General features: G+C 40.9%; 1 protein-coding gene across 3 annotated transcripts in view; it reads right to left on the bottom strand.

Moving 5' to 3' along the window:
- stard13b (StAR related lipid transfer domain containing 13b) overlaps window positions 1–16,172 on the bottom strand; it is a 412,204-nt gene that overhangs the window by 176,254 nt on the left and 219,778 nt on the right. Inside the window, exon 1 of one of the 3 annotated variants that reach the window (XM_072262912.1) lies at window positions 15,284–15,740. The exons of the other annotated variants lie outside the window; for them this stretch is intronic. Within the exon in view, the coding sequence (XP_072119013.1) occupies window positions 15,284–15,404 (121 nt within the window). The 5' untranslated portion in view covers window positions 15,405–15,740. Of the gene's footprint in view, window positions 1–15,283; window positions 15,741–16,172 lie in introns of those variants that run through there. 3 annotated transcript variants of the gene reach the window in all.

The following is a 16,172-nucleotide window of genomic DNA, read 5'->3' as shown; positions in this document are numbered from 1 at the left end:
CTGTGAATAATAGTTACTGATAAGGAATTCGTGATTTATTATATTAAAAGTCTGACACCTAACAACAATAAACTGAAGTAATTAAACTGTTATAGTACTGAACGGTCAGCAGGATATAAGGAAGTATAAATATTCTGAGTACAATAGTTACAACTAGAATCTGTTGTGCAACTTTTGGGGTACAAGGCATTTCAGTGATCTTTACAGAAGCTATATAGTAAATATAGTACAGGAAGTTGGTTTCAATTAACATTACAAAAGAGATGAAGGAATTTAAAGAGGAAATTGTAAATTTTGGGAGCTTAGCAACCAAAGGCACGGAGGCCATATTGTGATAGTCATTGAGAATAGTAAAAGGCCCTTCAGCTAACTGTGTCAGTGCCAACCATTACTCCTAATTTACTAATTGCATATGCCTGCATTAATTTCATAGCCTTTTGTGCCTTGCTCATTCAATTACCTGTCCAGATGACTCTTAAATGTTGTTACTGTCTGTGCCTCCACCACCACCTCTAGCAATTCTTTCCAGATGCCAACTACTACTTTTGTGAAAGATTTACCTTTCGGATCGTCTTTAAATCATATCCCTCTCACCTTAAACCTCTAGTTTTAGACACATCTGCCATGGCAATTAGATGCTAGTTGTCTACCGTATCTATGCTTCTCATAATTTTATATCACTCTCTCATGTCACCTCTTAACTTCTTTTGTTCCAGGAAAAACAGGCCCATCCCAGCCAATCTCTCCTTAAAACTCAAGTCTTTCAATCTAGGCCATTTTTTGTGCACCCTTTCTAGCTTATTCACAGCTCATCAGTAGCATGCTGACCAGAACTACACTCTATACTCCAAATGCAGCTTAGCCAAAGTTTTCTACAAATGTAACATAAAATGTAAACATGTTACTAGAACTAGAGGACATAGCCTCAAGATTCGGGGGAGTAGATTTAGGATGGAGATGAGGAGGAACTGCTTTTCCCAGAGAGTGGTGAATCTGTGAAATTTTCTGCCCAATTAAGCAGTGGATGCTACCTCAGCAAATATATTTAAGACAAGGTTGGATAGATTTTTGCATAGTAGGGGATAAAGTGTTATGGGGAAAAGGCAGGTAGGTGGAGATGAATCCATGGCCAGATCAGCCGTGATCTTATTGAATGGCGGAGCAGGCTCGACGGGCCAGATGGCCTACTCCTGCTCTTATTTCTTATGTTCTTATGTGAGGGCTTTACATAACATTTGTACTGAATGCCTCAGCCAATAAAGTCAAGTATGCCACACACTATCTTCACCACCCTATCTACCCGTGTGCTATTTTCTGGAAGCCATGTACTTGTACCCCAAGGTCTCTGTTCAACAACACTCCATGTACTCTGCCATTCACTGTCCTGGTTAAAATTCCCAAACTGCATTACTTTGCATTTGAATCAGGAAGGGATGCCTGTGATTTACTTGATTAGGACCAAGGGAGCATGATGCTGGTCCCATGATAAGAAAAACACAGAGAGGGCAGAGGAGGAGGCAGTCAATTGCCTCTCCTCTGTGTTTTAATAATTTTATGAATCTACTGCATAAGTGAGAAACCAGAGAAAGACAGGTTGAAATTGTCATCATGATAGCGATACTACAGAACGAAGGTTGTCCCAACATGAGTCAACAACCTGCAGTGCACAGTTAATTTGCATATTGTATATTTAAGGATCAAGCTCCAAATCAATACAACTCATGCACAAAGCAGATGAGAGAATAGGGAGTAAACTTAATATCCACAAAGCAAAGCTCCCCTGCTTCCCATTATACAACACCATCATCTGACATTAATGATCCATGATGAGTTGTCAAAACATGGACACTTCTTAAGAGACACCCTACAAAGAAGGCAGACATCAATGTCAAAATTCACCATCACTGTAGTTACTTATTACTATGACACAGAAGGAAGTCATTTGATTCACTGAGTTCCTGCTGGTTACCAACAGAGCAATCCCATTAGTCTAATTTTCTCTCTCCTTATTTCTTTGTATCTTGCAGCTTATTCTCTCTCACATGTCCATCAACTTCCCCTTGATTCTTTACTCATTTACCTATATGAGGGAGTAATTCACAGCGGCCAATTAACCTAGCTGTAATTCTCTGTGACCGGGAAGAAACTGGTGCATTCACGGAAGAACATGCAAACTCCTTGTGGACTGCATCCGTTAGGACTGAGCCTGACTCCCTGGAGCTGCAGAGCCACTGAAAGTACCTTTGAAGATCAAGACCTCAAAACCAGCAAAAAAAAAGCTTACAGTAAACCGGTTTCCGCCCTGTTGCGCTCTTCTTGTGTTAAATGCAGGAAGAAATATGTAACTTCACAACGAGTGCATCCACTGTCCCAGCTGCCCCCTAAATCAGTCAGCTGAAGACCTACAGAGGTAGATCTTGAGGGTGGGTCTAAACAAGAAGATACATCAGCAGTGGCCCTGCCCTGTCCCTACCTGGAGTTTGCCTTGTACTTGCTTAACGTTCTTAATCTGCAGTGGGTAAACATTAGACTGAGCTATATCTTGAAACATTGTAGATTTTCAATCCAGTACAGTAGCTCAAAGTCAAAGTCAAGATTATTGTCATATGTACAAGTATATGTATGCACAGGTGCAGTGAGGCACTTTCCAACAGCATAACAGCATCATATAAGCTGCATTCACAAGAAAAACATAACCTAAGCATAAAACAAAACAAAGTCCATTTTAGTGCAAAGTGATCAAAGCAGTTATGGTGTTGATAAGCTACAGTAATTAGGGTTGTATTGGTTAGTTCATGAACCGAATGGTGATAGGGAAGTAGCTGTTTTCGAGAGTAACCCACACAAAATGCTGGAGGAAATCAGCAGAGTCAGCATTTCAGGCAAAGGCCCTGCATCAGGATTGGAAAGTCAGCATTTATAGCTCATTCCTACTCTTTAGGACGAAGGGTCTCGGCCTGAAACGTCGACTGTACCTCTTCCTAGAGATGCTGCCTGGCCTGCTGTGTTCACCAGCAACTTTGATATGTGTTGCTTGAATTTCCAGCATCTGCAGGATTCCTGTTGTTTGCATCAAATCAGTTAAGATTGGCACAAATAGGTTTCAAATCTGTGGGGGTTGGCTTCATGGTCAACATTATAGATTCATATAGTCACAGAGTACCACAGCACTGAAACAGGCCTTTCGGCCCATTCAGTCCATGCCGGCCTGCCTTTCTGCCTAATTCCATCTACCCGCACCCAATGATATCCCTCGAAACTGCCCCCAATCCATGTACCTTTCCACATTTCTCTTAAATATTGAAATCAAAACTGCACCCACCACTTCTAATAGCAGATCGTTCCACACTTATAAGACCATAAGATCATAAGATACAGGAGCAGAATTAGGCTATTTGGCCCATCGAGTCTGCTCCACTCAATAGCTGATCCATTTTCCCTCTGACACCCAATCTCCTGCCTTCTCCTCGTATCCCTTCATCCCCTGAATATTCAAGAATTTATCAACCTCTGCCTTTGATATACCCAATGATTTGGCCTCCATAGCTGCCTGTGGCAATGAATTCCACAGATTCACCACATTCTGGCTAAAGAAATTCCTCCTCATCTCTGTTCTAAAAGGATGCCCCTCTATTCTGAAGTTGTGTTCTCTGGTCTTAGACTCTACCCCCTTAGGAAACATCCTCTCCACATCCACTCTATTGAAGCCTTTCACCATTTGATTGGTTTCAATGAGGTTACCTCTCATTCTTCTGAATTCCAGTGATTACAGGCCCAGAGCTATCAAATGTTTTTCATATGACAAGTCTTTCAATCCCAGAATCAGTTTCATGAACTTCCTTTGAACCGTCTCCAATGTTAGCACATCCATTCTTAGCAAAGGGGTGCAAAACTGCTCACAGTACTCAAAATGAGGCCTCACCATTGCTTTATAAAGCATCAACATTACATCCTTGCTTTTATATTCTAGTCCTCTTGAAATAAGTGCTAACTTCGCATTTGCCTTCCTCAGCACTGACTCAGCCTACAAATTAACCTTTAGGGAATCCTGTGCAAGGACTCTCAATTCTGTTTGTACCTCAGATTTTTGAATTTTCTCTCCATTTAGAAATTATTTTCTACCCTTTTATTTCTTCAACTTAAGTGCATGACTATACCCTTCCCGACACTTTATTCCATCTGCCACTTCTTTGTCCATTCTCCTATTCTGTCCAAGTCCTTCTGTAACCCCTCTACTTCCTCAAAAATACCTGTCCCTCCACCTACCTTCGTATCATCTGCAAATTTTGTCACAAAGCTATCAATTCGGTCATCTAAGTCATTGACATGTAACATAAACAGAAGCAGTACCAACAGAGACCCCAATGGAACACCATTAGTCACTGGCAGCCAAATAGAAAAGGCTTGCTTTATTCCCACTCTTTGCCTTCTGCCAATCGGACACTGTATTATCCATGCTAGAATCTTTTCTGTAATACCATAGGCTCTTAACTTGTTAAGCAGCCTCATGTGTGGCACCTTGTCAAAGGCCTTCTGAAAATCCAGGTACACAACATCCACTAATTCTCTTTTACTCTTGAGGAAACCATGCTGACTATGGCCTATTTTATCATATGCCTCCAAGTACCCTAATACCACATCCTTAACATTCACCTCTTTCTAATAATTTGATTTCATTTTTTGCCAACAGAGCCCCCCCCCCCACCCCACCTGCTCTGCCTACCTGCCTGTCCTTTCAATACAATGTGTATCCTTGGACGTTAATCTCCCAGCTATGATTCACTGATGCCCACAACCATAGAAACCATAGAAACTACAGCACAGAAACAGGCCTTTTGGCCCTTCTTGGCTGTGCCGAACCATTTTCTGCCTAGTCCCACTGACCTGCACACGGACCATATCCCTCCATACACCTCATATCCATGTATCTGTCCAATTTATTCTTAAATGTTAAAAAAGAACCCGCATTTGCCACCTTGTCTGGCAGCTCATTCCATACTCCCACCACTCTCTGTGTGAAGAAGCCCCCACTAATGTTCCCTTTAAACTTTTTCCCCCTCACCCTTAACCCATGTCCTCTGGTTTTTTTCTCCCCTTGCCTCAGTGGAAAAAGCCTGCTTGCATTCACTCTATCTATACCCATCATAATTTTATATACCTCTATCAAATCTCCCCTCATTCTTCTACGCTCCAGGGAATAAAGTCCTAACCTATTCAACCTTTCTCTGTAACTGAGTTTCTCAAGTCCTGGCAACATCCTTGTAAACCTTCTCTGCACTCTTTCAACCTTACTTATATCCTTCCTGTAATTTGGTGACCAAAACTGAACACAATACTCCAGATTCGGCCTCACCAATGCCTTATACAACCTCATCATAACATTCCAGCTCTTATACTCAATACTTTGATTAATAAAGGCCAATGTACCAAAAGCTCTCTTTACAACCCTATCTACCTGTGATGCTACTTTTAGGGAATTTTGTATCTGTATACCCAGATCCCTCTGTTCCACTGCACTCCTCAGTGCCTTACCATTAACCCTGTATGTTCTACCTTGGTTTGTCCTTCCAACGTGCAATACCTCTCACTTGTCTGTATTAAGCTCCATCTGCCATTTTTCAGCCCATTTTTCCAGCTGGTCCAAGTCCCTCTGCAGACTCTGAAAACCTTCCTCACTGTCTACTACACCTCCAATCTTTATATCATCAGCAAATTTGCTGATACAATTTACCATATTATCATCCAGGTCATTGATATAGATGACAAATAACAATGGACCCAGCACTGACCCCTGTGGCACACCACTAGTCACAGGCCTCCACTCGGAGAAGCAATTCTCTACTACCACTCTTTGGCTTCTTCCATTGAGCCAATGTCTAATCCAATTTACCACCTCTCCATGTATATCTAGCGACTGAATTTTCCTAACTAACCTCCCAAGCGGGACCTTGTCAAAGGCCTTACTGAAGTCCATGTAGACAATATCCACTGCCTTCCCTTCATCCACTTTCCTGGTAACCTCCTCGAAAAACTCCAATAGGTTGGTCAAACATGACCTACCACACACAAAGCCATGTTGACTCTCCCTAATAAGTCCCTGTCTATGCAAATGCTTGTAGATTCTGTCTCTTAGTACTCCCTCCAATAACTTACCTACTATCGACGTTAAACTTACTGGCCTATAATTTCCCGGATTACTTTTCGATCCTTTTTTAAACAACGGAACAACATGAGCCACTCTCCAATCCTCCGGCACCTCACCTGTAGACAGCGACATTTTAAATATTTCTGCCAGAGCCCCTGCAATTTCAACACCAGTCTCCTTCAAGGTCCGAGGGAACACCCTGTCAGGTCCCGGGGATTTATCCACTTTAATTTTCCTCAAGACAGCAAGGACCTCCTCCTTTTCGATCTGTACAGGTTCCATGATCTCACTACTTGTTTCCCTTAATTCCATAGACTTCATGCCAGTTTCCTTAGTAAATACAGACGCAAAAAACCTAATTAAGATCTCCTCCATTTCCTTTGGTTCCGCTCTGATCTTCAAGAGGACCAATTTTATCCCTTACAATCCCTTACAATCCTTTTGCTCTTAATATACCTGTAAAAGCTCTTTGGATTATCCTTCACTTTGACTGCCAAGGCAACCTCATGTCCTCTTTTAGCCCTCCTGATTTCTTTCTTAAGTATTTTCTTGCACTTTTTATACTCCTCAAGCACCTTATTTACTCCCTGCTTCCTATACATGTTATACAACTCCCTCTTCTTCTTTATCAGAGTTGCAATATCCTTTGAGAACCAAGGTTCTTTATTCCTATTCACTTTGCCTTTAATCCTGACAGGAACATACAAATTCTGCACTCTCAAAACTTCTCCTTTGAGGGCTTCCCACCTACCGATCACATCCTTGCCAGAGAACAACCTGTCCCAATCCACGCTTTTTAGATCCTTTCTCATTTCTTCAAATTTGGCCTTCTTCCAGTTAAGAACCTCAGCCCTAGGACCAGATCTATCCTTGTCCATGATCAAGTTGAAACTAATGGTGTTATGATCACTGGAACCAAAGTGCTCCCCTACACAGACTTCCATCACCTGTCCTAACTCATTTCTTAACAGGAGATCCAATATTGCATCCCCTCTAGTTGGTCCCTCTAGATATTGATTTAGAAAACTTTCCTGAGCACATTTTACAAACTCTAAACCATCTAGACCCCTAACAGTATGGGAGTCCCAATCAATATATGGCATGTAGCACAGGTAGCAATCCTGAAATTACCACCCTCGAGGTCCTGCTTTTCAACTTCCTACCAAGCTCCCTATACTCACTCTCCAGGACCTCCTCACCCTTCCTTGCTATATCGTTTATACCGATGTGCACCACGACATCTGGCTGATCACCCTCCCACTTCAGAATGTCATGCAATTGATCAGAGACATTCTTGACCCTGGCACCCAGGAGGCAGCAAACCATCCTGGATTCTCTGTCACGACCACAGAACCTCCTATCTGTACCTCTAACTATCGAGTCCCCTATCACTACCACTGTCCTCTTTTTCCACCCTCCCTTCTGCACTGTCATACATGCCAACCTATAATTGTGCTACAAGTTCATCTACCTTATTCCGACATCTACCTTATTCCGTATACTGCACACATTCAAATATAAGACCTTCAGTCCTGTATTCACCCTTTTTGATTTTGTCTGCCTTTTACATTGCAACTCATCCTGTTGACTACAATGTTGCCCTATCATCAGCCTCTCCTGGCTAGCAGTCTCACTACACACTGCCTCTGTTTGTAAACTAACAACTACTCACGCTCAGCACTGTCTCTCCAGTTCCCGTCCCCCTGCCTATTTAGTTTAAACCCTCCTGAATAACTCAGTTATATAATAATACTTATACAATTTATCAATTCACATTTATTTACCTGGATGAGTGAAACCCCATTAATAAGGATAAGGAAAGAATAGTTTTTTGTCATAAATACATCAAAACATAGAATGTAATGCATTGTTTGCATCAAATCAATCAGGGAGGATTATGTTGGGCAGCTCACAGGTGTCACCACACTTCCGGCACCACCATAGCATGCTACTAACTCGCACCGTGCATCTTTAGAACTTAGAGGAAACCAGAATACCTGGAGGAAACCCATGCGGTCACAGGGATAACATACAAATGCCTTTAAGGCTTTGGCAGGAACTGAACCTCAATCAGAGATTGCTGGCACTGTAAAGCGAAGAACTAACCACTATGCTACCATCAATAATCAAAACACTTGACATGTTCTGGGTCAAAGCAGCCCTGTGTACTGGAATCCTTATTCACCACTCCAAATGCTACCCCCTTCTACCAGACATGCAACAACGCTGTAGTACTTATCATCTAATAACTTCTTGGCCCCAAGTCACAAAGCTTCTTCAATCACACTGGCCAAACTCACAATTTCTAATGCTGGAAACCCAGGGGCAGTAAACACATACAAATTCATCCTTGCATCACACACCATCCCAATTTGGAATGAAATCTACACTTCTCCCTCCATTGATTTTGCCACTATCCACCTAGATATAAAAGTCAAAATATTATGCTTTATTTTATGCTTTTTAAAAAATCTGATACTTCTATCAATCTGCATGGCATCATTAGGGAGCTAAGTATATGAATTCAGAAAATCTCTTCTTCAAAATATGCTTTCTTTTTACTTTGCTCCATATCATTTTACTTTTTACATACAAAATGGATTGTACTTGATATCTCAATGCTCATAATACCAACCTAAAAAGCCATTCCAAAGTCTCTTCAAACCTCTTCACAATTTGCTAACCCTCTACTTTTCTGTCTCTAGCTCTGTTCAAAATTTCACTTAAAGCACATAGCTCAAAATAGTCAATTAAAATTGAAATGAGCTTAGAAATAACTTCTCAAATTTACCATACTGACTCTTCTCAATTCCACCAAGATGCTTTACCTGAAGTTTTTGACAACAAAATTCAGCTTCATATTCTGCTTGTGACATTTGCCAAACAGTTTCTAATAAGAAGTCATATTGTGGACATAGACATCTCTGCTAAGGATTGTACAGGATACCTTACTGGTGATGGCATTAACATTAACCATCAAAATATCTACTTGGTTGCAGTACAAATATATAAATACACTCAAAAAAAACCATTCAAAATTAAAAATAAAAGTGATATTACCTAGAAATCCACTTATCAGTCATATGCTTTCCCTTTGAGTCTTTTATCAGGGTATGCCTGCCCAAATGATCTTTAGCAGTATCACCCAGTGACTGCCAGTGGAAGTCGCTTGACTTTCAGTGGAGAAGGCTAGAGATAACTGGAGGATAACTTGGAGCAGGACTGGTTAAAGAAGGGTCAGCTTCAGACAGTATCACTTTGGCAGCACAATCATCAAGGAAGGTCTACATAAAATGGCAATGGCAGCATCATCTTCCTGAGAGATGACACCAGGTTCAGGATCACTCAAGGCAGTGCCATACTAATTCTTTATCCCCTGCCTAGGCTGCAGTCTTCTTGCTTTGCTGCCTCATATCCTTTCCCAGACTAACTTCTATATGGTACACTTCTATATGGTAACTTCTATATGGAGTCAGTATCTGAGCTGAATGACAGAGCATTAATCTTCTTCTTTATTATATTTCTACTATCTCCTAATTAAGCATCACTTCAATTTTCAAATAGATACTCTTGTTTTAAAGCACCTCCATTTCCTCCTTCCTCCTTATTCATTTCTCCCACTCCACAACCCTCCAGAACACTTTTGCTCCTGCATGCTTTGGATCATCCCAATTTAAATGGTCCACAACCTGCAACTATGGCTTCAGCAGCCAAAGCATTAAGAACTTTGTCCTTTAACTGCTATCCCTTGCTAATTTTTTCCCCCTTAATATGTTCTCTAAAACCACTTGGCCTCTTTTGGCAAAGATATGACCTGTTTTTAACATAAGTGGCTTGGTATCAAATTCTGAAAATCAAGAAAACTTAAGATGTTGGAAATCTAAAATAAAAACAGAAAATTCTGGAAACATTCAGCAGGTCAGGTCGACGTGAAATGTTGACACTAGACATCTTACCACACCTTTTCATTGTTTGCAAAGACAGTAAGTAGATTATGCTTTTAATCATCTGTTGAAGACCTAGGTGTAGAGCCACAAACAAATCGATCACCTCACAAACTGCAGAGTTCGTTTCTGATTGCCAACAGAGAGATTACCTCTCTGCTTTTTTCCATCTCCTCCAACAAGATCATTCCTGCAAATTTAAGAATTTGAGTCAAAGAATTAAACAGCAGAGAAACATGGAATTTGGCACATTGTGTTTTGCTGGCCATTAAGCTCCTATCCTACTTTTAAGCACTTGCCCTTAGTCCTGTATATTATGTCATTTCAAAAAGCCTTCAAAAAACTTCTAATGCTTTGATAGAATCTATCTGTATCATCCTCTCAGTGCATTCTTGATCTCAACAATGTCTGAGTGAAAATTTCTTTATTAAGTCCCCTCTAAGTGCATTCCACTCACCTCAGAACAATGCTCTCTGGTTACAGACACCTCTGCTCACCACCTACCATAGTTTTGTATTCTTCAGTCATGTCACACCACACTATAGGAGATTTACTTGAATATTGTCTGGGATGGACAGGCTGGGTTATCCTTCTTTGGAACAGGGAAGGTTGAAGGGTGTCATTAGACGATAAAACCATAAAGCACAGGAGCAGAATGAGGCCATTCAGCCCTTTTAGTCTACTCTGCCATTCCATTATGGTTGATCCCAGATCCCATTCGACCCCATACACCTGCCTTTTCGCCACAACCTTTGATGCCCTGACCAATCAGGAAACGATCAATTTTCACTTTAAATATACCCACGGTCTTGGCCTCCACCTTATCTAATCCTTTTAATATTCTGTAGGTTTCAATGAGATCCCTCACCACCCCACCCCCCTGCATCCTTCTAAATTCCAGTGAGTGCAGGCCCAAAGCTGTCAAACACTCCTTATATGTTAACCCCTTCATTCCTGGAATCATCCTTGTGAATGTCCTCTGGACTCTCTCCAATGACAATGTAACATGGTCATCAAACCAAAGAGTCATTCAGCATGGAAAAAAGGCCCTAACTCTCTTGTCCCTTATTCTATGCAATGCCCTCTAGTTTTATATTTGTCTGCTAAGGATAATTCCTAGTGCCCACCCTTTCTATGGCCCTTATAATTTTGTATATCTCTCTCAGTCCCTCAGAGCCTTCATTTCTCCAAGCTAACAAGAAGTGCACACAGTACTCCAGCTATGATACAACTATTAACTTATATAATTGTACCATAACCTCCAAGCTTCTATATACTATGCCCCAACTACTGAAGATAAGTATCTTGTACACCTTCTTAAACACTTAGCTATCTATGCTGCCATCTTCACGGATCCTTAGATTTTGTAGAAAAAGGTCTTTAGTTTCCTCAAATTTTCTGAGTCTTAGTAGCCTAATTAGTCTTCATTTTTCTGGATTTAATTCCATTTGCCTTTTCCCTTCCCATCTCACCAATAGATCAATATTGTTCCATAGCTGAACACACCTGTCGCAATCAGTTTCTTTCTCTGAGTGTTATACTTCAACACCAAGGTCAGACTGTACACAACAGCTGTCCTCCCTGCTGCAGTCATAACGTACTATTTTTCTGAGAAATTAATGCTGCCACTAATTAACCAAAGTTATCTTGAAGAAACTTAAACTATTCATGGCATTGGTGCTTGTTGAGAATCACAACTAATGGTTTGCATTGGCTGCATGTAGCAATTATGTAAATGCACAGGTAATACAAAATTTGAGGAGTAACAAACAGTCTAGTGGAAGAACTCAGTGGGTTGAGCTGCACCTGTTGGAGGAATGGAACTGCAACATTTCAGGTCAAAACCCGACATGAGGACTCAGAATAAAGTCTGTGTGCTGCTCATGTTGGCAGCAACAAGTGTGGGATGGCTGCATATACACACACCCATACTTGCTTTCTGGGGCTTTTGTTTCTTATCTTTCTTGAATCTTACTTTGTATCCATGCCTGCACATTTCCTATTATATTGGAGCAGACTTGATGGGCTGAATGGCTTAACTTGTCCCTATGTTTTATGGTCTTCTATGGCATGCATAAAATTTCCTGGCAAAACTTTTACAATGGCATACCTTATCAAAGATCTGCTGATGACCAAAAGAAACTTTACCACTGCATTCCCTATAACTTTCCACTTCTTGAAAAGCATTTATTCAATTATTTAATATGTAGCCTTCCTTCAATTAATCCACTATTTACTTAAGAACCTACTACTGTGACACAGAAGGAAGACACTTGACCCAAAAGATCCATGCCAGTAACCATTAGAGCCAATCCCATCAATCCAATTCTTTCTCTCTATTACCCTTCTTCTGTGAGAATAAATTCCAACACATCTCGGTTTTAAATGGCAGCCCCATTATTTTGTATCTATGTCAGTTCATTCACTAGTAGAAAGATCTCAACATCAATCCAGTCTTTCCTGCCTCAGGATTTTTCAAGTTTCAATAACATCACTTCTCATTCTTCTGAACTCCAAAGGGCACCAACCAATTGTTTTAAACCACTCATGGTAAGGTAACCCTCTCATCCCAGGAAATAGCTTAATGAATCTTTTCTGGTTTGTCTACAATGCTAGTACATAATTTTTTAAAGAGATCAAAACTATACTCAGTATGTGTGGCCTCACAAACACCCTGTACAATTGTAACAGTACTCTATTTTTAACCTCCAAACTTCCAATAAAGGCCAATATGCTAATTCCTTGCTGCACCTGCATGCTAACTTTCTATGTTTCATGCAGAGGAACACTTAGATCCCCATGCATACCACTCATTTTCCATCTCTCTATATTTAGATATGTATCTGCCTTTTCATTTCTCCTACTGGAGACGATAACCTCACACTTCCTTACATTAAATTCCAACTGACAAACTTCTGCCCACTCACTCAACCAATCTACATCCTGTTACAGAATCCAAACATCCTCACTGCAGCATGCCATTTCATCTCAGCAAACTTGGTTACCCAGTCCCCTCTTCCAAGTTATTTCTTCCTTATTTTTAAAATGTAGAATTCTTCAAATGTGTCATAGCTATACTTTAGATGCTATTTGAAATAAGCCATTCTGATCCCTGTTGCTTTTTCTGCTGATGAAATGGCTTAAAACAAACCTGTTAGCTATTTAAAAGATTTGCATCATAATTGTGGCCCTTAATCGTTCCCTTAAGATGTGCACACAGTATTGGAAGAAAGACAAAACATGGCAATTTTTAAAAAATAAATTTTACACAAGTAGTTCCAATTTCTTTATACACAGATACAGACACACACACACACCACATGCAAAAGGAAACCATATTGTTTTACTCTTTGCAGTGCAGGCCTGGGTTTCCAGTTGTAACTTGCTCCAAAGTACAGTAATTAAATCTGAATGATCATAGTAATAGTGTTGTTTTAAACCTAGGTCACTAATCATAACAGTGTTCAATGACCAACATTACCTTGCAATTCTGAAATGTCTCTGATTCAACACTCTCATCTTTGTGTACAAATCCCAGTGTGTCCTTGTTCCTCCAGTCCTCTGTAATTTCCTTCAGGTCCCTGCATTTCTCCAATTCTGGCCAATAGATTATCAGTGACTTTCTTTGCTTCACAATTACTAGCTCTGCCCTTAATTGTCTAGGATCAAAACTCTCTACATCTCATCTCCCTCTACTCCTTTCGAATGCTTTCAAAAATCTATCAGTTTGATCAATCATTTATCCAAGTATCCCCTCATGTTGCTCATTGGCTGCAAATGATCCTTTGATAATTTACAGCATTAATATTGATATACAAGTGTCAATTATTTTGTTACTTCATTTCTAACACTGGTAGAGTTCTACACATTCAGTGTGTAAGCATAACTGTGTACACTAATGCTGTAATATCACTGGAGTGTAGTATTATTTTACTTCCTTGTTTATTGCAACCAGTTAATTCAGGGATCACATCACCCTGGTCTCTGTGGCTCAGATGTTTCAGTAAGGAATTGAGAAACCTTGGCATCTTACAAAAAAATAACTAATACAGTTGGTTCTTTTTGCAAATAGAAGAATAAGGTTAAAAGTTGTAATCTATCTATAAATAATTAAGCCAGAGAAGTGTAAAAACTGCAGTCTTTCATTGATTCTATTATGGTTATTAGATTGTATACCCGCAAGAAAATGAATCATATATACAATGTGATAATAAATTTATTTTGAACTTTGAACTTTAAATACATAAATAGTCAGGTGCCTTTTTCATATTAGCTGAATGCGAGCCTCTTTGACCGGGGCTTTCTTCTTAAGTATAAAAGAGCAAATTGCAGTTACTGGTCCGATCACTTTTTGGTTGTACAACGTGACGACATTTTATAGTTACATGACAAGACACTACCGGCAAGCAGCCCAGTAAGGCACTGAAACCCTCGAAAACACAATTTTCCTCGGCTTAGTTGACAGCTGGCTGCTAAAATCTTTGCATTTACATTGGATGTCATCCTCGCATTTGCTCTGCACACAGCAACAGTGGACGGATAATGAAAGAAGCATCTGGCCTCAACCTGCAGTATGCAGAGGCAGTTCCAAGAGGAGACAACAGCTGAGTCACCATCACATTCATTAACTTCGCTAATTGTTTCACGCTGTGCTAAAGTCTGAATGGATCTGTTAGGGAGCAAAATCTTCCAAGTTTGCGATCGAACAAAAATACTCTTAGTAAACACGGTAACATATTGCGTCCCAATGCCCGCGAATATCGACTGACAGCGGGAAACCAGTTTACCAAAGAATTGCGTCTCAAACAACCATTCAAGTAGAAATCCATCGTTAAGAAAGGAAATAGCGGGTCAGCATCTCCCCATTTTCCCCCTCCCCCTCCCCCTCCCCCCCACTAGTCGGGCATTTTACGTTCCATTCCTAGCATCTTATTTTCTATATCAGCAAAACTTGCTGCATATAAAAATCGATTGAATTCTGGTTTCTGGGAAACAGGAGCCCCGTATCCTCTCCAGGTGGGCTCCTGGTCAAACCCGCTGAGGTGATAGGAGATCGGCCCATCCGCAGCCCGGACCCACCTGCAGGCGGATATGAGTTTACCTCGCTGCAGGGCATTAATAATAATTATAATCTCCTCCCCCCTCCCTGTAAAGTTTACAGGAGCGAGTGCACCGTCCAGCTCCGGGAACTGACCTGCTAGTCTTCGCTCCCTGACATTTTTCCACAATAAATCCCAAGCTTTGGCGGTGGAATCCTTCAGATGCTCGCTAAAAGACCTCCTCAGCGGGTGCCTTGCAGATTTCCGATGGGCCATGTCTTAATCAAAGATTTAACGCCCTTGCTACCAAGATGACAGCAACTCCATGAGATTTCCTGCGCTCCTTCTAAACTTTGCAACTCTTCGGCTCCTTAATTCACTGTCCGCCAGTGAGACGACAGACCCTCTGACAGCTGCCTGCGGTCCGTACACTTACACAGCTGCCAGTGACTCCAGGCATGACTTGGCGCTGCTGGGGCAATATGCTGCGCTGCCTGCCTGCCTGCCTTTCGGACGGCAAGGAGAGCCGGCCAGTGAGCCCTCAGCTGGATTCCGCGCTCCTTCTTCCCAGGCAGCACCGTGCCAGATGTGCTGACTTTCCCACTGACGCGAGCGATTACAGTCGCCGCTGGGAGAGGGCTGTGTCCTCTGCTGCAGCGCTCGCATGTCCCAGCAACAGATACACTCACTGACTCTGCATCTGCGGCTCAACACAACTCCATCTCCACAAACTTGCACTTCCTTCCAGTATTTTAATCTTGTCCTACAAAGCCCAAATCACGATTGCTTACAATATAACAGATCAATGATTTAAAATTAATCTAGCAAAATATTTTTCAAGACGTAAAGCCATCTTCTGTATCTGATGAAACAAAGGCATGATTGTTATTATTTCCTGCAGGATCTTAACTGATTTTATCTTTACCTGATAATAGATCCGATTTTAAATACATCATAAGAAATTATGGAATAATTTGAAAATGACTTGGAGCTCATTTTTACATTAGATGCATTTGTTGATCCATCAGCAATTTTCTTCTAAAT

Source organism: Mobula birostris, chromosome 7, assembly GCF_030028105.1.
Source record: "Mobula birostris isolate sMobBir1 chromosome 7, sMobBir1.hap1, whole genome shotgun sequence".
In the NCBI taxonomy this organism is placed as follows: Eukaryota; Metazoa; Chordata; class Chondrichthyes; order Myliobatiformes; family Myliobatidae; genus Mobula; species Mobula birostris.
This window is presented reverse-complemented; position numbering and strand designations above follow the sequence as displayed.